The following is a 17450-nucleotide window of genomic DNA, read 5'->3' as shown; positions in this document are numbered from 1 at the left end:
CCCTAGACAATATTATTTTACATGAGAAACCGTTATCACGACTCAGTTATCTGCTTTCGATTTCGAGCCATTTTGAAAATCGGCATTTATTTTCGCGTTTCTAAACAGCTGAAAACGGAAAGCCACTAGGTGACTTATGATAACGGTACCTCAAGCAAAATAATATTGTCTAGGGCGCTCTTGTTCCATATTTCAATTATCTTTTATCTATTTGAAGATATCACATAATCACTGTAAAATTTGTGGTATTTTAATTTCGCCGGGATGAAGACTCTTAATAAGTTAAGACTGTATCAGTGAATGTCTGCAGTGGCAGCTACAATTGTCAACTCTAACCCAACGTAATACAAGCGTGTTGCGAAGCCATATGCGTTCAGAAAGGTATGTCGTCAATCAGAAAAGGTTGGGAAACACGGCCATACAGAGAACACACCCATTCCTTTTAACATTTTAATTTTACTTCCTCGATATTAGTTGCGACGATAAAATTTGTTTTGCATAATTTATTATATATATTTTGTGTCATTTATCTATCTTTAATTCTTCGGCTAATTTCATTGTTATTTATTTATTTATTTTTATAATTGTACATAAGTATTTAAACTGTTCGCTTCGTCTAATTTCCTCCGATCTATTACACTGTGGGCATCAAATCGCTTAACGTACTTCACTAGATACTTTTGTCTTTTATCCCTTTCCGCCCGAACCGCGAGTAGCTTTTCTGTATTACACAAGCGAGAATTTTTCATTTTTTTTTTTTTTTTCACGCTCATTACGGCTTCAAAACACGCACCATTGTGCGGTTCCACTTTCTCAGAACCTACGAAGGACCCACGCATTGTTTTAATAGAAAATGTTCTATACATGCTTCATGTAGTATGGAAAAACTCGTTTCATGAAAATAATCTAAGAATTTCTACTTCCGTGCGGAAAGGGTTATACGCTTTCTTCCAGATAAAGTTCTTTTCGTGGTGTGAGAAACGGAAATAAAATACAAATTTCCAGTTTAACCGTCACACGATTATATCCATTAGGCTAAGGGAGAGGATGATTAAGGCAAATGAATCATGATGGAATGAAAGTGTAGAAGGAAATGGGAGTGCCGCGAAAAAACTCACGAACACGATTTTCTCCGCCACAAACTTCCTTGGCCGGGAATTGAACGAGGGCCCTACGCAGCAGAGGTATCATGCTGGAAAAAAAATGAAATGAAATCTTTAAATTTTTCGTCCCACGTTTATGCCGGTTAGGCTAAAGGAGACGGTGATGATGAGTAATGAATGAAATGTTGGAATGAAGAAAGTGAGAGGAAACGGGAGAACCCCGAGGAAACCCACGAGCACGGTGTTTGTCCACCACAAAGTCCACGCTGCGCGAGCTGGGATCGAACCAGGAACCCCAAGCACCGGAGGTGAACGCTCTACCACTGAGCCACCACGTCCTCTCATGCTATGAAAAGTGGATTCGAATTTTTATATATAAGTCTTATATCATTCCCTATGAAGGATATGATGTCCACGCGTACAAGCAACTGGTTAACGCAATGCAATTTTACTGCCTCATCACGAGTGCACAGGTTCATCGCGAAACGAAGCAAATGCCCGGTTCGCCTTCACCTTTATGGCACCCACCCCTCAAAACAACAATAACAAAATGAACAAATTTCAGTGACATATTTAGGTTATTTTTCTGCAAGAATACACAAAATAGTTTGCGTACCTTGTGTATCTTTGTTGGCAAAATCTTCTAAAGATACGTGTAAGATTGGCTAAGCGAAAATTACAGCTAAGTTGTCGGGGGTTCACGGATGTCTTCTACGGTATAATCAAACATCAAACTAAAATAGCATTTTTATTTGATGTAATTTTAATTCAAAATTGTCCTATGTTATAGTTAAGATAATATTTTGCTATTGACATAATGTGTGATGTCTTTAGAAACAGACATTTATAACAAAAAAAAAAAAAAAAAAACTGTTTTCAAACCAATTAGGCCTAGTACGGAGCCTCCTAATGAAAAGGAGTGAATCCTGTGCGTTCAGCAATTCCCAAGCTTAACATTACTAACGTTCATTATGCGTTGGACGATGAAATCAGTGTTCACTTTTTATTTCCGTTATATAAAGTAGCAGTGTCAAGGATTCACTTAAATACATATATTATTCATTTAATCGTATAATATGGGGTCGCAGTGGGTCAGTAGTAGAGCGTTCGCCTCTGGTGCATGGGGTCCCGGGTTCAAACCCTGCTCCCGCCAAGTAAACTTTGTGGTGGACAAACACCGTGTGGTGGGTTTTCTCGATGTTCTCTGTTTCCTCTCACTTTCTTCATTCCATCATTTCATTCATTTCTCATCATCACCGTCTTCTTTAGCCTAGCCGGGATAAGCGTAGGACGTAAAACTCAAAGATTTCATTAATCGTACAATATTCTGGAAATGTTGGGGCAACATGATTGAGTGAGGTGAAGGAAAAAGCTGTGTTTTTAATAGTGGAATGCCCTCTCACCTAATCTTGAGCTTTTGGTGCACGAGTTCTCCTCGAATCCCGGTGGCAAGAGAACACACAAAATTTAATTTCAAAATAATTCATTTTCATTAATCATACATCTCCTTCTGGCCTAAAGAGAACAATCGTGAGACGTTAAACTAAAAAAAAAAAAAAGTGAAATCACTAACTGAAGCAAATTTTCTTATTAGCAAACTGTCAAAAGATCAGTGGAAAAACTGCCCACCAGTAGAATGTTACAAAGGATTAGTCATTACCAATGGTCACCAGTCACCAAGAAATCCTACAGAAAAAATGTCTTTTCCTTGAATAGTTCATATGTTAGTTTATTTTCAGTTTTAAAAATGTGAGTCATTTTGCTTGATTTACGTCAGTTGGGTTATATGTGAATTATAGTTGGAGGAAAGCGACTAAACTTTGTTTTAACAGTTGTCCCGTGTTTCCTATGAAAGAAATTCTTTCCTCACTGTCGACCCTGAGAGCTTGATGTTCCGCGAAAACAACGAGTCTTACAAGAGTTCCTGTTCCAAGAGAGCTTACTCCTACAAGTTATACAACACTAACAGCCGTACAAGTAAGAATGGTTGCATATGTTTTAGAATTTCTCTCGCTTTCCTGTCTTAAGCTTTTCCTCACTTGGTCTCTTTTGTTTTACAGATAGATATCTTCTTTTTTTTCCCCTCCACCCTGTTCTTTGAATCATATTCCACGACAGCGCTAACATTTTTCTCTTTCTCCATTCCTCTTTCTCTCTTTCTTGATAGAGAGAGAGTAAAAACTTTATTTCATTGTCTATGTCTCAGAGGGACAAACGAGTAAAGAGAAGAACATTAGCAGATAAAAAAAGGTGAGAAAGTTTCTCTCTCCCCGTGTATTATTTATTATATTCTCTCTCTCTCTCTCTCTCTCTTTCCTTCTCTTTGTTCCATTCACTCTCTTTTCTCCTCTGTTTTAGAACTTCTTCCTTCTTTTTTCTTTTTTCTCCTTGTGTTTGAGATCTCATTTTCTTTGTTGCTATCGCTTCGTTGGGTAGATTTCTAAAAGAGAAGTAATTTTTCGGTTTCCTTTTTCATACACAATCAAAACGACCTACGGTTACGTATTTTTGGAAAGAATTCAGCATATTTGGTCACAAACTTCCAAAGAAGAATGAAGTTGAGCGTTTGCCAAGTTCAAAAGGAATTATTTATTTTATACAAAACTACGCCACGAAGCGGAACAATAGAGGAATTTACACAAGAAAATTTTACTATGACTACTTGTCACCGATTGTCACAAATAGGAGGATAAAAGACGTCTGAAATGAGAGGGGACACTGTGGCTCAGAGGTAGAGTGCTTACCTCTGGTGCGTGGGGTCCCTGGTTCGAATCCCCGACCAAGTAAGTTTGTGGAGGGCAACATCGTATCCATGGGTTTTCTCGAGGGTTTCCTCCACTTTCTCATTCCACCAATTCTTCCATCATCATTCACTTGCTTTATTTATCGTCTCTCTTAGCCTACCGGGCATATATGTGGGACGTTAAACTGAAATATTTCATTTTGTTTTGAAATGAGGTGGATGCGTTACCTAAGCGGGAAATACGCATGAAGAGCAGACAATTCTGGTTGAGAAGCCATTGAGAAAATGAAATTAAATTAAATCTATAGTATTATGGTCCAGTTTTGCTCTTACGGCTAAAGTATACGGATAGTTAATGAAATTGAAGATTATCTTTTACTCGTGTCAGGTAATTCGTAGCATGATAATGTAAGAGGAAACTGGATAACCCCAAACAAAGCCACGAACACGATTTTTATGTCTTTCTACCACAAACTCACATGGCCTGGGATCACGGGATAGCGAGTAGATATCGAGTAGTAAGGGATAGCGAGTAATCAGTAACCAGTAAGGGATAGCGAGTAGTGGCTCCTTCATATGAATTCAGCGCCCGAGAAACAGATTCTATCTTTGAACTTATTCATCAATTGCAACTGGGAGTTATGGATGCACTACTTCAAGTTCGAGAATTGAACTCACTTAGTTTGGAAGTCTAAGTATCATACTGTGAAACGAAACACACTTTTTTAAGAATCAAAAGATCCAATATAATTCAGGCAAAAAATTTCTTGTAGGCCTTATATCTGGAGAACTACATGTAGTGTAGCCAAACCCACGTTATCACTTTAAGGGGACATTTGCCATTTTGAGATTTACTAATATTAATGCATTACTCATGTTCTGTCTGCATGAAAACACAATTACATTGACTATATGTATGATTAAAAGTGATTTTATACAAAATTAGATAATTAATTACTGCATAATTAATTATTAATTATGCATATTTATTACGTGTCTTTCTCTGTAATCAATTGTCAGAAACATTTTTTTAAAAAAGTATATGATTCTTTACACATTTCTCATTGACATAAAATAATAATACGCGTCAATATCGTGACAGATGTTAAATTATTATTAATTGAAAATGGAAAAGTGCATTGCTGATACTACTGAATTCCGTATGAGGAGCAAACTTTCAGTTTTGAGCACTATTTTTGTGGAAAATACTTTATTTATACCTATATATTGCATATCAGGCAAATCCCTATATATTTATCTTTTGATTGGTACCACAGTTTTGGATATAGACATATGCATTTCAAAAAAAGACATGAAATAATTTCGTAATATGTAAAATGCCACCCTCTTGGTTTGTGAGGTGGCGCCTCCCACTTCAGGCGACGTTTTTTTTCGGAACTTCTTGCAGTCTGGATAAGTCTTGACAGAGTTACCAACGCACAGTTTTATTCAGCTAGTGTTTTAGAAATGGGTCGAACGCGGCGATGTCCTTCCAGAAGTAGGAAGAGAAATAAGCTTTCTAAGGCTATTCGTTTATCTTGGATAAAAAGGCGTGAAATAGAAGATAGCTCCAAGTGTGACACTTCTGTTTGTGTATCTTTGGAAGAAACAAGTGGAAGTTCTATGGAGGTTCCAATTGCAAGGGATGAATCAGATGATAAAGAAAGGTGAGATTTATTTTACTTTCCATCCTGATTATTAATTACTTTGAACCAACATAAAATTATTCTTTAATAAAATTGTTATCATTCTATCTAAATGTATACAGGGAAAGAACATTGTAAATCCAGTTTTATTGATTTTATACCAAAACTATTTTTGTAGTCTGACTGAGCGTGTTGTTTACGTATATAGCTGCTTTTAACATCCAATTTACAGAGGAATGATCAAAATTTTTTTTACCATTTTGGGTAGTCTAAAACATCGTGTGCAACGCATACTTTTACGGTTGGGTGCAATCTCAAAATCGAAGAAAAAAATGTACTTAGCCCTGTTCTTTCCCTGTACCCTTAACATGTTTCACTAATCTTTTAGTGGATTATTATAATATTGCTAGGTGTATTATTTTTAAAAAAATACAATTACGTGAAACATTTGCGTGTTTAATTTTATACAGCGATACATATAATAATACTATTATGCGCAATGTTATATATGAAGGGCTTGGAAAAATATGCCACATTTAAAACAATCACTATTTTTAGGATCCTTGCATATCTTACGACCTGTAGTAGTCGATTTGGAAGTTGGGGAACACTATGTTTTAATATAAAATGCTCTAATAGATTGAATAACAAAATTATTATCTAAGATTCCGGGGTAACGCGTCCCAGAACGAAATAAAGTAGGGGAACGGATATTCGATTTTCTGGTAAATGGAGAACGACGTTCTCCGTATTCCCTCCAAATCGATCACTGATAACCCGTTGATCTTGACAAGTTTGCAAAAATCGAAATTAGGGTCAGTAGATATCATAAGTATTCTTGTTTAAATTACTTTTTTATGAAGCAATGGCAAATTTCACTTTTCTCTCTGATCATAAATATATATTAGTTTAGCGTCCCTTGTCAGCAGTGAGGCTATATGAAACATGGACCTACTGGTTAACATGGAATCCGAACCATAATCGTTCTATGCTCTCCTCTCGGGACTCGAATCCAGGACCCCTTGAAGCGAAGCGCACGTGCTAGCCACTAGACCAGCGATATATATATTGCATCTTATGTCTGAATATTATGTGTTTGTATATGTAGGTATTTTAGGAAATGTATTCTACCTTATTTATTAAGTGTTTACTTTTATTGGTTCAATAATATATATACCCTAATACACTTCCCATCTTCTTTGATACTGTTTAGAATTCACCTGAGTTAGATGCTTTACAAATACTTGTTATAATATACAACTAAAATAAAAAATAGGAATTAATTTAACTGACAACATATAGAATTACAATAAGGATTAAACGATTATTTTACTTTAGGACTATTAATATTTCAGACTTGAAGAAATGTACTTTACTCGACTCATTCTATCATACATTTTATAATGGTTTACTGCTAAAATATGTACACTTCGAGGAAAATCACCTGCTAAAATGTTCATTGTAACTGAAGGTTTAGAGGAAAAAGTAATTATATCTATACGCAATTTATTAGTGGAAAGCTTTTTAAAAAATCACGCTTAATTTACAGATTATTCCTACTAAATAATTTTTAGAAATACTTGGTCAACTCACCCCTGAAGGGGACTCAGCCTCCTACAACAACATTCAGTTGTTTGTTTACATCAAAGATTCCGGCAGCTTGATTTTTGCCCTCAACGTGTTTTTTTTTTTTCGTCATGGCTTTTACTCCACATGATTTTCTACTCTTGGTTATTCCCCAAAAAGTCATGAAACCGAGTCTAAAATTGCACTGTTTTAATCTATCTAAATTACAAACGAAAGAACAAAACCAGTTTCACATTTGAACTTCATATATAAGTTACTTTTCTGGTTTAATTTTCGAGCGACAATAGGAGATAATTTAATAGTCATAGAGAAGAAAATCTAATTCGAATTTTTAAAAAGATAAACACATTTCTAGTCCTACATACAGGAAAAAAGTAATTTTTGACCATCTGTCCTTCATTTATTCACCCTATTCATATAAGCCATATCGTTCAACATATAAGCACTAAATTTCTATAAATTTCATTTTCATTTCTACAAATTTTTATTATTATTATTATTATTATTATTATTATTATTATTATTATTATTATTATTATTATTATTATTATTATTATTATTATTATTATTATTATTATTATTATATGTCATTTCAGCTCTGACACTGAGTCTCTACTATCTCTTGTAGTGGAGCCCGAAACAGAGATTGTTAGTCGCAATGACTTTCCAAATGGCTGTCGAATTTGGGACACATTCTCAAGTGGTCCATAAAGCTCCAAGAAAACCACAGAAAGATATGTGTTTTAGGAAAAATGGATTTTCATAGAGAGAGACGTTCAGGAGTAGTGTCTTACCTCTATTTCAAGTGCCGCGTGTGCAAACGCGAAGTATGTCACTCTACGGAGGAGGAACAACAGTCTAAAAGATCTGTAATCAATACTGGGGCTGTTTGGGGCACTGTTTCCATTGGAAGTGGGTATTCTCATCTAGAGGAATTCCTCAGTATTATGGATATCCCATGTATGAGCTTCAAACTATTCAACAAGATTGAACAAGATCTGGAACCGGTAAGTAATAATTGACAAATCCGTTTGGTCTTCCCGGAAAATAAAAAACCTGAAAAATAGACTTTCCTACTTATCAACAATATCACAAGTAGCTAATATAATAGTTGCATTGATATAGTTCTGTATAGAAGATTTTATCATAATAGCACTTGCGCAATGAAAGTAATCTTAGTTACAAGCAGGCCCGCAACCAGCCATAGAAGTCTGGGGGTGCCATAAAAATGTTAGGGGGACCCAAGTCTTAAAATAATTGTTACAAATATATAAATTCATGATTTGTTGTGTTAATATAGTATATGATGCATTGAGATCTGCGAGCCATGAAAAATTTAGGGAGGTCTGGCCCCATTGCCCCCTTCTAGTTGCTGACCTGGTTACAAGGGCAACGTAGTAGTTTCAATTGCCAAAAATGTGAAAAACTCGAAAACGTAAATTAATCGTTAAAAAGAAAAAGAAAAAAATTGCACATAAATCGGTGATTTCAGCTTTGATAGCGATCAAATATGACGAATTTATAATAAATTACTTTTGCTTTTGAGAAAATCTTATTTTTCTTCTTCTTCTGCACCGCGACTAAGGAAGGCGGTAATGATGAAATAAGCGATAATGGTGGAATGAAGGAAGTGGAAGGAAAATATTTAGAGTGGACGGAGGGTGGAGTTTCAGTATAATGCATCTGACCCAAAAAAAAAAAAGGTTCCTAATGGTTAAAATACTAATCTAACCTATCCATTTGGAGAAGTATCAAAGTTGAAACTTCGATTTAGGAGTTTTTGATTACGTTTTCGGAGTTTGCACCACTCTGCGACCATAGCATAGTCTCGTTATGATCCTCAACCTACGTAAACCGCCATATAACGAATTGTGGATCACACTCGTTTTGCTGCTCTAGTGGAATTTTCATATTGATGTTGTCAAGAATACTTTATAGTGTGTATGATGAGATGGTTGCGCACCGGAGCCATACGAGACTTTAATCTAAATTAACGTGAAATCTAAAACATTGATCTTTCACGAAATATTACCCGAATCTCCCACACAGCAAGCGAGAACGCTATTTGGCCACCCGGTATTTCGACTGCAATTCAGCACTCTTGCAGGGACATAAGGTGCAGGGCCGTAGGCTAACCAAACATTGATGATTTTATGTTTATTAGATGCGAGATCGTAGAGTGAGCATATGTGGGAGTCAAGAGGTGAAGCCTCAATCGCTATCTACATTTTATACAAAGTAAAATTCAAACTGAAATTTTCTGAACGTTGCTAGTCTTTACAATACATACCAGACAAAGCATACAGAGACAAAAAATAACTATTTATCCGTATAGTTTCTGCACAATCGTAGAGAAATTGAGTCACATTCTCGATGACTAGGGAAATTTATTTTGTTCGTTATTGACATCACTCAAAGTAGAAAGGTAATGAGATTTGTAATGAATTAAAATTAGAACAAAATAACGATATGTCATGTTTTCTAAAACATTGTATATCTTTTGTAGGTGTGGACAGATTCTCTTTGGAGTCAGATGAAAGAAGCTGGAGAGGAAGAAAGAAGATTAGCGATTGAAAAGGGCTATGTAGATCCAGATGGTATACCATGGATAACTGTATACGTGGACGGAGGGTGGAGCAAAATAAGTTATGGGCAGTGGTATGGGAAGGGGATCTGAGCAGTGGCGTAACTAAAGGCTTGAGGGCCCTCCCGCAGACAGGGTGGAGTGGGCCCTTCCCTACTTCCCACTTCGCGATTTGGGGGCCCCTGATGGCTTGAGACCGCCCGCAATGCAGGGTCTACGGGGCCCTTATTTACGCCCCTGGATCTGAGGGCGAAGCCCCCACGTACTCAATCTGACTCAACCTGCAAAACCTGGGTTGAAGCTAATCCTTTGGCAACTACAACTGAAATTCAATATGCTTGCAGGATTATGAGGTCGAGTAAACGCCTAATGAGATGCGAGGCCGTACACGGAGCGAATTTCCGGATCTGAAATGAAATTCGGTGTGCTTGCAAGTTTATCGGATGCAAGGCCGTTGGCCGAGCAAAAGGGATAAGAGAGGCTGAGGACGAAGCCCCAAAGGAAAGCCCCAAATGAAATTAAATATGGTTCTAGGTTCATGAACTGAGAGGCCGTAAACCGAGCAAACTGGGAGATCTAGGGGTGAAGCCGACGAATATATCTATATATTCAACTAACCACATTCTTTTTAAAATAATGTTTGTAAGTTGTTATTTCACCCTACTAATGATTGTGAAGATGGGAAATGAATTGTTTTGTTTGCTATCCATGTTCTATTTGGGGTGACCCTCCCTGCTGGTCTAATGGCTATTATGCGCGACGTGAACGGGATCCCGTGTTCGATTCCCGATGGGAGTGCATTGAACGATAATCTTCGGATTTCAGGAGTTGTATATCTACGTCTCATGTAGCCTCGCTGCTCAAAGGGACGCTAAACATAAAATCAAAAGTTCAACTTGGCATTCTTTTATGAGCACAAGTAATATAATTTTTGTTAGTATACATTCTGTGGAGATAGGGAACACCTCCCGCCAACAACAGGGCTTTCAATAGTTTCCGCTTCCACTCCTGGCTGTGTGAATTATGTTATATGTTCATATGAAACACCCAAATGAGCTCCGAAATATTCCTGAAAGCTTTCACAGATGAATGGACAAAGCAAGCAATATTATTTTTCTTCTGAAGCAGAAATAGTCTTTTGTGAAGGTCACTGCAAATGGGGGGGTTATTGACCACGGAAGAGAAGATTGAAGAGCTGTTCCCATTTGCAGACTTCCTTCTGTGAACTCGATATTATCTCATTGCCAAAAGCAACAGCTGAAGTGAAGGGATGAAATTTTATAAGCACAATACCTTTTCCTTTTTCAGTACATTTTTTGTACTAGCTGATTCACAATTTAGACTAGCGGCAATTATCTTAGCCAAGATTCCAAACACCTCGGTCTCCTTCCCAACAGGTGGGGGAAAAAATGACATTCTCTTGTTTCTGACCCTGCCGGCACGAACTATTTTTACATTCTTACATCTCGACCGTGACAATAGCTGTCATGTTCCATCGTCTAGTTTATTCCAGGAATTACAATCTTACTCCTAGCAGGACGGAGGTGTGAAGGACGGTACAAAATTTAGAAAAAATAGGCCTATGCCTAAACATGTTTAGATCAGTGCCGTTTTAAATAGATGTCGTAAACATATTATTTTCGTTTCGATGAGAATTGATGCTGCGGTACATTGCAAACTATATTAGTTTTAATTTTTGTTGAAAACTGTTACATATTGTATGTATGTATATTATTTTGTTTTCCATGCAATTAACACTAATGTCATAGTAGATTAAATGATAAGATTCGAATTAGTAATTTTGGTTTACATTGCTCCATACATACACTGGCGCAAATCCCGGGGGGTGAAGGGGACATGTCCCCTCCTATCTTGGAACTGGGGGGATTGTCCCCAATAATCCGATTTGAAATGTGTTTTGGGGGGAGAAATTTGATTATTTGTGTCCGGTCGCCAGAAAGAAAAGTGAGATGAAATTAATGTCCACTCAGAATAAACCTCAAATTTGCCCGCCTCCCAATGTTGAAGACAACTCTGCTCGCCTAAGGCATAAGATTCTACAAGGCAGTTAGTGACCAGTTGGGATAATCTTTTTTAAATTAAAAATCAAGAAAATCAGTATTTTTTTTTTTTATTTTAACGCTTTACTCTTATTCTATGGTGGCTGCAGGAGATCTACTGCCTTTAGCGGTATCTGAACATTTTTTTGTTCTACTGTACCCTATCTCTTACCGGAATTGAACCCTGGATAGCGAGCTCCGAAGGCAAGTGTGCTAGATACTAGACCAAGTAGAAGACCTTAAAATCAAATTAATCTCTAGTAGACTGTTACCTTGAATAGTATCAAATTAACATCTCTAGAACTGCTTTATATCCTTGTGCCAAGCAAAGGCGGTCTATGTACACTCATGTCCAAAATTATTGTCGCATATCTATAATTGTCTTCTTCTAAGAATATAATTTGATAATGATTTTGCAGGTTGCTTTAAATACTGATACTATGTGTATAATCGGGAAATGTATGTTTGTGGTAAATTTCATAGGAAAAGAATTATAAATATGAGGATTATAATGAGTAAAATAAAATGTTGCTAAATGGACAAGGCAATTTTATTTTCGTTTTACTGTTCCTATTTACTGCTCTTTTGACATGAAATTTGCCACATGTCATTTGAAATTTACCCATACTAACATTGTAAGAAATACTGGACGGATTTGTTATCAAATTTTATTCCTAGAACAACATATTTATAGATATGCGACAATAATTTTGGACATGAGTGTACATTAGAAATTCTAATTTTTGATACCGTTCAGGAACGTAGTTAGAGTTCTGATTTTGGGAAGCCATATTAGCAAATGGGCTCCATATAAATAACTTTAAATAAATATTTGGAGGGCTAAGCCAACTTTTAGGGGGTCCGTGGGCCCCCCTGTCCTCTCCTAGCTACGTTCCTGGCACCGTTGTAAGCATGCGACAAATGTACAATTTTTAACACTATGACATAAATGCACATTCTTTAGGGCTTAACGAAGCGATCAACATAAAATATGTGCAACAAAACATATTCCTTAACCTATTGCCTAGAATCGAGCAGAAAACTTCAATATCATGAAAGCCTTTCACTTAAAAGCGAATTTTTTACAATAAATTAAAAAAAAATAAACAGACGCCACTTGGAAATGTCATCGACGAAAGACAGGGGGAAAAGTAGATAACGCCGATGTTAATAAATCTGAAAAAATCTACAAAGTGAAAAAAAAAAAAACTGGCCTGTTCCAATTTCAGGGTGATTTACCCTGTACTTTAATGAAACGAAACGAAACGAAACCATTTGGTATGTTGAGATGGAAACACTTTGAGAAGCAAGAACCAACTGAGTTCACTACGGGCGCTAGAAGCGACCTACGCTGGTGACCTCTCTTGACACTGATACAAACTACGTAGTGGATCCGCTCCCTTTAACTCAGTATGATGTGTATATTCCGTAAGAGATACGAAACCTCGATTTAGGGGTGTTCAAAAATTTTGTGGCCCGTGATCCAAAAATGCTTCAAAGAATCCAATATATTTCAATCAAAACATTCTTGTACACCTTATATCTGGAGAATTACATACAGAATCCAAATTATCACTTAACTCAGTATGGTGCGCTTAGTACGTATCATTATTATTATTATTATTATTATTATTATTATTATTATTATTATTATTATTATTATTATTATTATTATTATTAATAATAATAATAATAATAATAATAATAATAATAATAATAAAGAATCAAAAGTAAATAAAAACCAGTATAGTGGGAAGTCAGCTATGCAAAAGAATAATAATAATAAAAGAAACTCGATTTAGCAGCACTTCAAAATTTTTTTTGGCCCCTGATCCAAGAATGCATCAAAAGATCTAATATGTTTCAATAAAAAAATTTCTTGTACGCCTTATAGACTATGTGGATAACTACATATAATGTAGCCAAACCGAAGCTATAACTAACTCAGTATGATGTGCTTACTCCATAGAAAGTACGAAGTCCATAGTACGAAGACTGGATTTAGGGGCCGTTCAAAAATTTGTGGCCCCTGATTCAAAAACTGATTATTGGTCAAGATCGCAATCTTTTGATCCATTTTTTTGGATTATTCCTATTTTTCTTTTTTTTTTTTTTTTTTAAAGTTATTATAAGAACCATTTGTTGGAGAACAGAAGAGTGGCAGGATTAAAAGAACTTTCTTTGCAGATGAGTAAACAGCCATTGTCTATGAAGTTTTAAGTCTTTTTGTGAATGACTTCTACGGGTAATATTGAGACAAATCACGTATTCTTGTCTGAGTAATGGAATTCCATGGAAGTGAAGAGTGCTAAGCGGGCAGCCCTTGCCATTCTAAAAGACTCTAATGAACACAATTCTCACCCATCAGTCTACGACCCTGAGCACAAATAAACACCCAATCAACACTCTTCATATCCTTTACAAAGCGGGACAAAGCACATGCTTTACTAAATCCAAATCTCGTTTGCTTCGCTTTGTTTTTTTCTTCTTAACTATGAAAAACTTTAGTAAAGTTTGATGAAGTAATCTTCTACTAGTCAACTCGTATATTCTCTTTTGTGCTACAATAACGTCCGCCAAACTGGTTCGATTTTAATAAAACTTGGGATGTTATTTGCTATAACCTCACAAAATAACCGTATTGTTTGGGGTTAAAGCTCAACAATAAAGAAACAAAATGCATCCATATTGCAACTTTGCATATAATAATAATAATAATAATAATAATAATAATAATAATAATAATAATAATAATAATAATAATAATAATAATAATAATAATAATAATAATAATAATGAGGAAGAAAGTACACTAGGTATAGTTTTACTGAGGTTATATTGGAAAATTGTTTTGTTATTACGTTATGCATATATATATATAACGTAATAACAAAACAATTTTCCAATATAACCTCAGTAAAACTATACCTAGTGTACTTTCTTTAGGGTTTCCCAACCAACGGTCGCGGTTGAAATCCATCAAGGGTAAGCAGACAAAAGAGGGTGAGTTCCCTTAGTTTTCTCATTCAAATAGTATTATAAGAAAATAGCTTTTAACAATAAGTTGCGTCAAAATTATTTGATGCAATATGGTGTACTTTTCTTTTGAAAATGAAAATGAAATCATTCAGTTTAACGTCCCACGATTATGCCCTTCAGACTAAGGAAAACGATTATTAAGGCAAACGAATGAAGCTGGAAGAATTGGTGAAATGAGGATGTTGGGGGAAACGGGAGTATCCCGAGAAAATACCCAGACACGATGTTGTCCACCACAAAGTTACTTGACTGGGGATCGAACTCTACGCACCAGAGGTTCTACTATTGAGCTACTGTGCCCTTGATAGTTCTTTTGGGGTTTCCCAATGGGCTCCAACGCTTGAAATTTGTATCTGTTAATAATGAGGAAGTAAATTGAGCTTTCCCAGGCCTGAATCTCATCTATGTTGAAGATTTAATCGAGATAGGTCGGGTGATTCACGAGTCATTAAGTTTTACTAGCTTCTACCGTCAAAGTGGAAAGATAAAAACCATTCTAGGTCCGAACCTCATCTATGTGGCAAATTCGATCCAGATCGGTCGCATGGTTCAAGAGATATGAAGGAAGTCATAAACATAGTCACTTTCAATTTTATATAATAGATTGGTAAAGCTGTTCAAAACGAGCGTGCTAAGTGCAGAAGCTGAATGGGATTACCAGGAATGAAGTATTATACTCCGAGTATTAACACCATTCTTTCGTACCCTACAATTCAACTTTGATAGCCAGTGACGTATGCAAACAGGGTTCGAGGTTTTTAACTCCCTTTGACTAGGTATTACAGAAAAGTATACATTTAGGATATTAAGGTATCTATTCAAAAATCACGAATATCCTGAAAAGTTATGAGGTTGGTTGCGTGATGGAATTCTAAATACAGGGTGTCTACATGAAACCTCCCTGATTACAAATATTAATTGTATGGAAATTATTAGAGCCAGAGAATAAGAGTTTGCGGCATCTTGAAGAGCAACCCAGTTTTTTTGTTGTTGATTGTTATTGTTATTTGTTGCAGGTGTTCAGTAACAAAGTTTATATGAATTTTTGTTATTTGTTGCAGGTGTTCCTGAATAAAGATGTACCCAATCTTTGGCCACCGTGATCTCCCGACATAACCTCTTTAGTGATATTCCTGCTCTTCGTCACAAAATTGAAGAAGCCATCAACTTGATCACACCGGACATGCTGCACAACACATGGTGGAAGATTGAATATCGACTGGACATTCTGAGAGCTACTAACGGGGCCCATATACAAGTGATATATAGACCCCCCCCCAAAAAAAACAATGTTTGAGTTGCTCTTCAAATTGCAGTAAAACGTTAATCTCTGGCAGTAATAGTTTCCATGCCAGGGGGAGGATCCAGGACCGACTTCTGGGGCGGAGGCGGGGGATTATCATAGTGCTTACTTAGAGCTACTTTTAAGAGCTTCAAACTCTGGGATGGGTTTTATTTATATATATAAAATAAAAAAGTTTCCTCTTCTGGGTGGGGGGACGATCACCCCGATCCCCCTGGATCCGCCACTGTTCCATGCAATTAATATTTGTAATCAGGGAGGTTTCATGTGAACATCCTGTACGTCGCTGCTAATGGCGAATTTGGAAAATATGAGCAACAGGTGAGCAGATCACACGTATCTAGAGCACAAATAGTAGCAGTGAACGAAATATATCTAACTGCAAACATTGAGTGAGATTCACAAAAGACTATTTCAATTTTTGCTGATAACCCTGCAGAGTCAAGTGAATACAATATGAATGAAGAGACACACCCATGTCTGGCGAAGGTAGGTTTAATGAGTAGGGGGAGGGGTGGCAATATGCTTTGGGCGCTTCATGTTCTGCAAACTAAAGGAATCTTCCATGCGAAGGAACGAACAAAGCTTGTATTTTCAAGGATTCCTATCCATCACGCTTCTATAATTGCACCTTTCTTTTATGTACGGAAACATCAACAAACATATTGTTCACCTCCATTTCTGTATATCCTCTTTTATGGAATGAAAGGCTAAGAACTATTTTTAGAAATACAGATTATCAGCGCACATATTTTTCTTTCAATCATTGACCATTTACGTGTCTCGCGTACACATATACTACTACAGACCTGTTTAACCGAATCCTCATTACCCGACGTTCCATGTTTACCAAATCACTAAAAACCCTTTAGAAAAGAGAGAGAGAGAGAGAGAGAGAGAGAGATATTTTATTTTTTACAAGCTAAATTAAACTTATGTCGTATGAATTTAGTTCAGTAATGTTCAACACTATTGTTCAGTTTGGAAGGCAATATATGATACTAACAACGTCTTTTCATGCTGAAAATAGGGTAAAATAAGTGATATTCGCCACACTGGCAATTTCGCCGTACTAAGCTTAAAATACATAAAACGATAATCATGCCTGTTGTTCTATACGATTGCGAAACATGGTCGCTTACTCTGACGGAAGAACATAGACTGAAAGTATTTGAGTACAAGATCCTGAGACGAATATTCAGACCCAAGACAAACGGGAATGGGGAACGGTGGAAGCTTCATAACGAGGAACTACATAATTTATACTATTTACCAAATATTTTTAGGGTCATCAAATCTAGGAGGCTCAGGTGGGCAGGTTATGTAGCCAGGATGGAAGAAACTAGAAACGCTTTCAAAGTCTTAACTGGAAGACCAATTTGAAA

General features: G+C 36.3%; 2 protein-coding genes across 2 annotated transcripts in view; one reads left to right on the top strand and one right to left on the bottom strand.

Annotated features, from left to right (window-relative positions):
* LOC145694326 (uncharacterized) overlaps window positions 1-17450 on the bottom strand; it is a 196039-nt gene that overhangs the window by 162343 nt on the left and 16246 nt on the right. The window lies entirely within an intron of this gene.
* LOC145693884 (uncharacterized) lies at window positions 7764-15837 on the top strand. The gene is made up of 3 exons (XM_081770054.1): window positions 7764-8086; window positions 9586-9676; window positions 15824-15837. The coding sequence occupies exons 1-3, from the start codon at window positions 7832-7834 to the stop codon at window positions 15835-15837; spliced, it is 360 nt and encodes a 119-aa protein (XP_081626180.1). The 5' UTR covers window positions 7764-7831.

This window comes from Thermobia domestica, chromosome 9 (assembly GCF_964235325.1).
Source record: "Thermobia domestica chromosome 9, izTheDome1.hap1.1, whole genome shotgun sequence".
NCBI classification, from domain to species: domain Eukaryota; kingdom Metazoa; phylum Arthropoda; class Insecta; order Zygentoma; family Lepismatidae; genus Thermobia; species Thermobia domestica.
The sequence above is the reverse complement of the archived record's forward strand: the minus strand, read 5'-3'. Positions and strand labels throughout refer to the sequence as shown.

Excerpts from the sequence above, each read along its gene's own strand:
- LOC145693884 (XM_081770054.1), top strand. The coding sequence starts at position 7,832 with ATGGATTTTCATAGAGAGAGACGTTCAGGAGTAGTGTCTTACCTCTAT. Across the intron at positions 8,087-9,585 it reads TTGAACAAGATCTGGAACCG|GTGTGGACAGATTCTCTTTG; the intron begins GTAAGTAATAAT and ends TATCTTTTGTAG.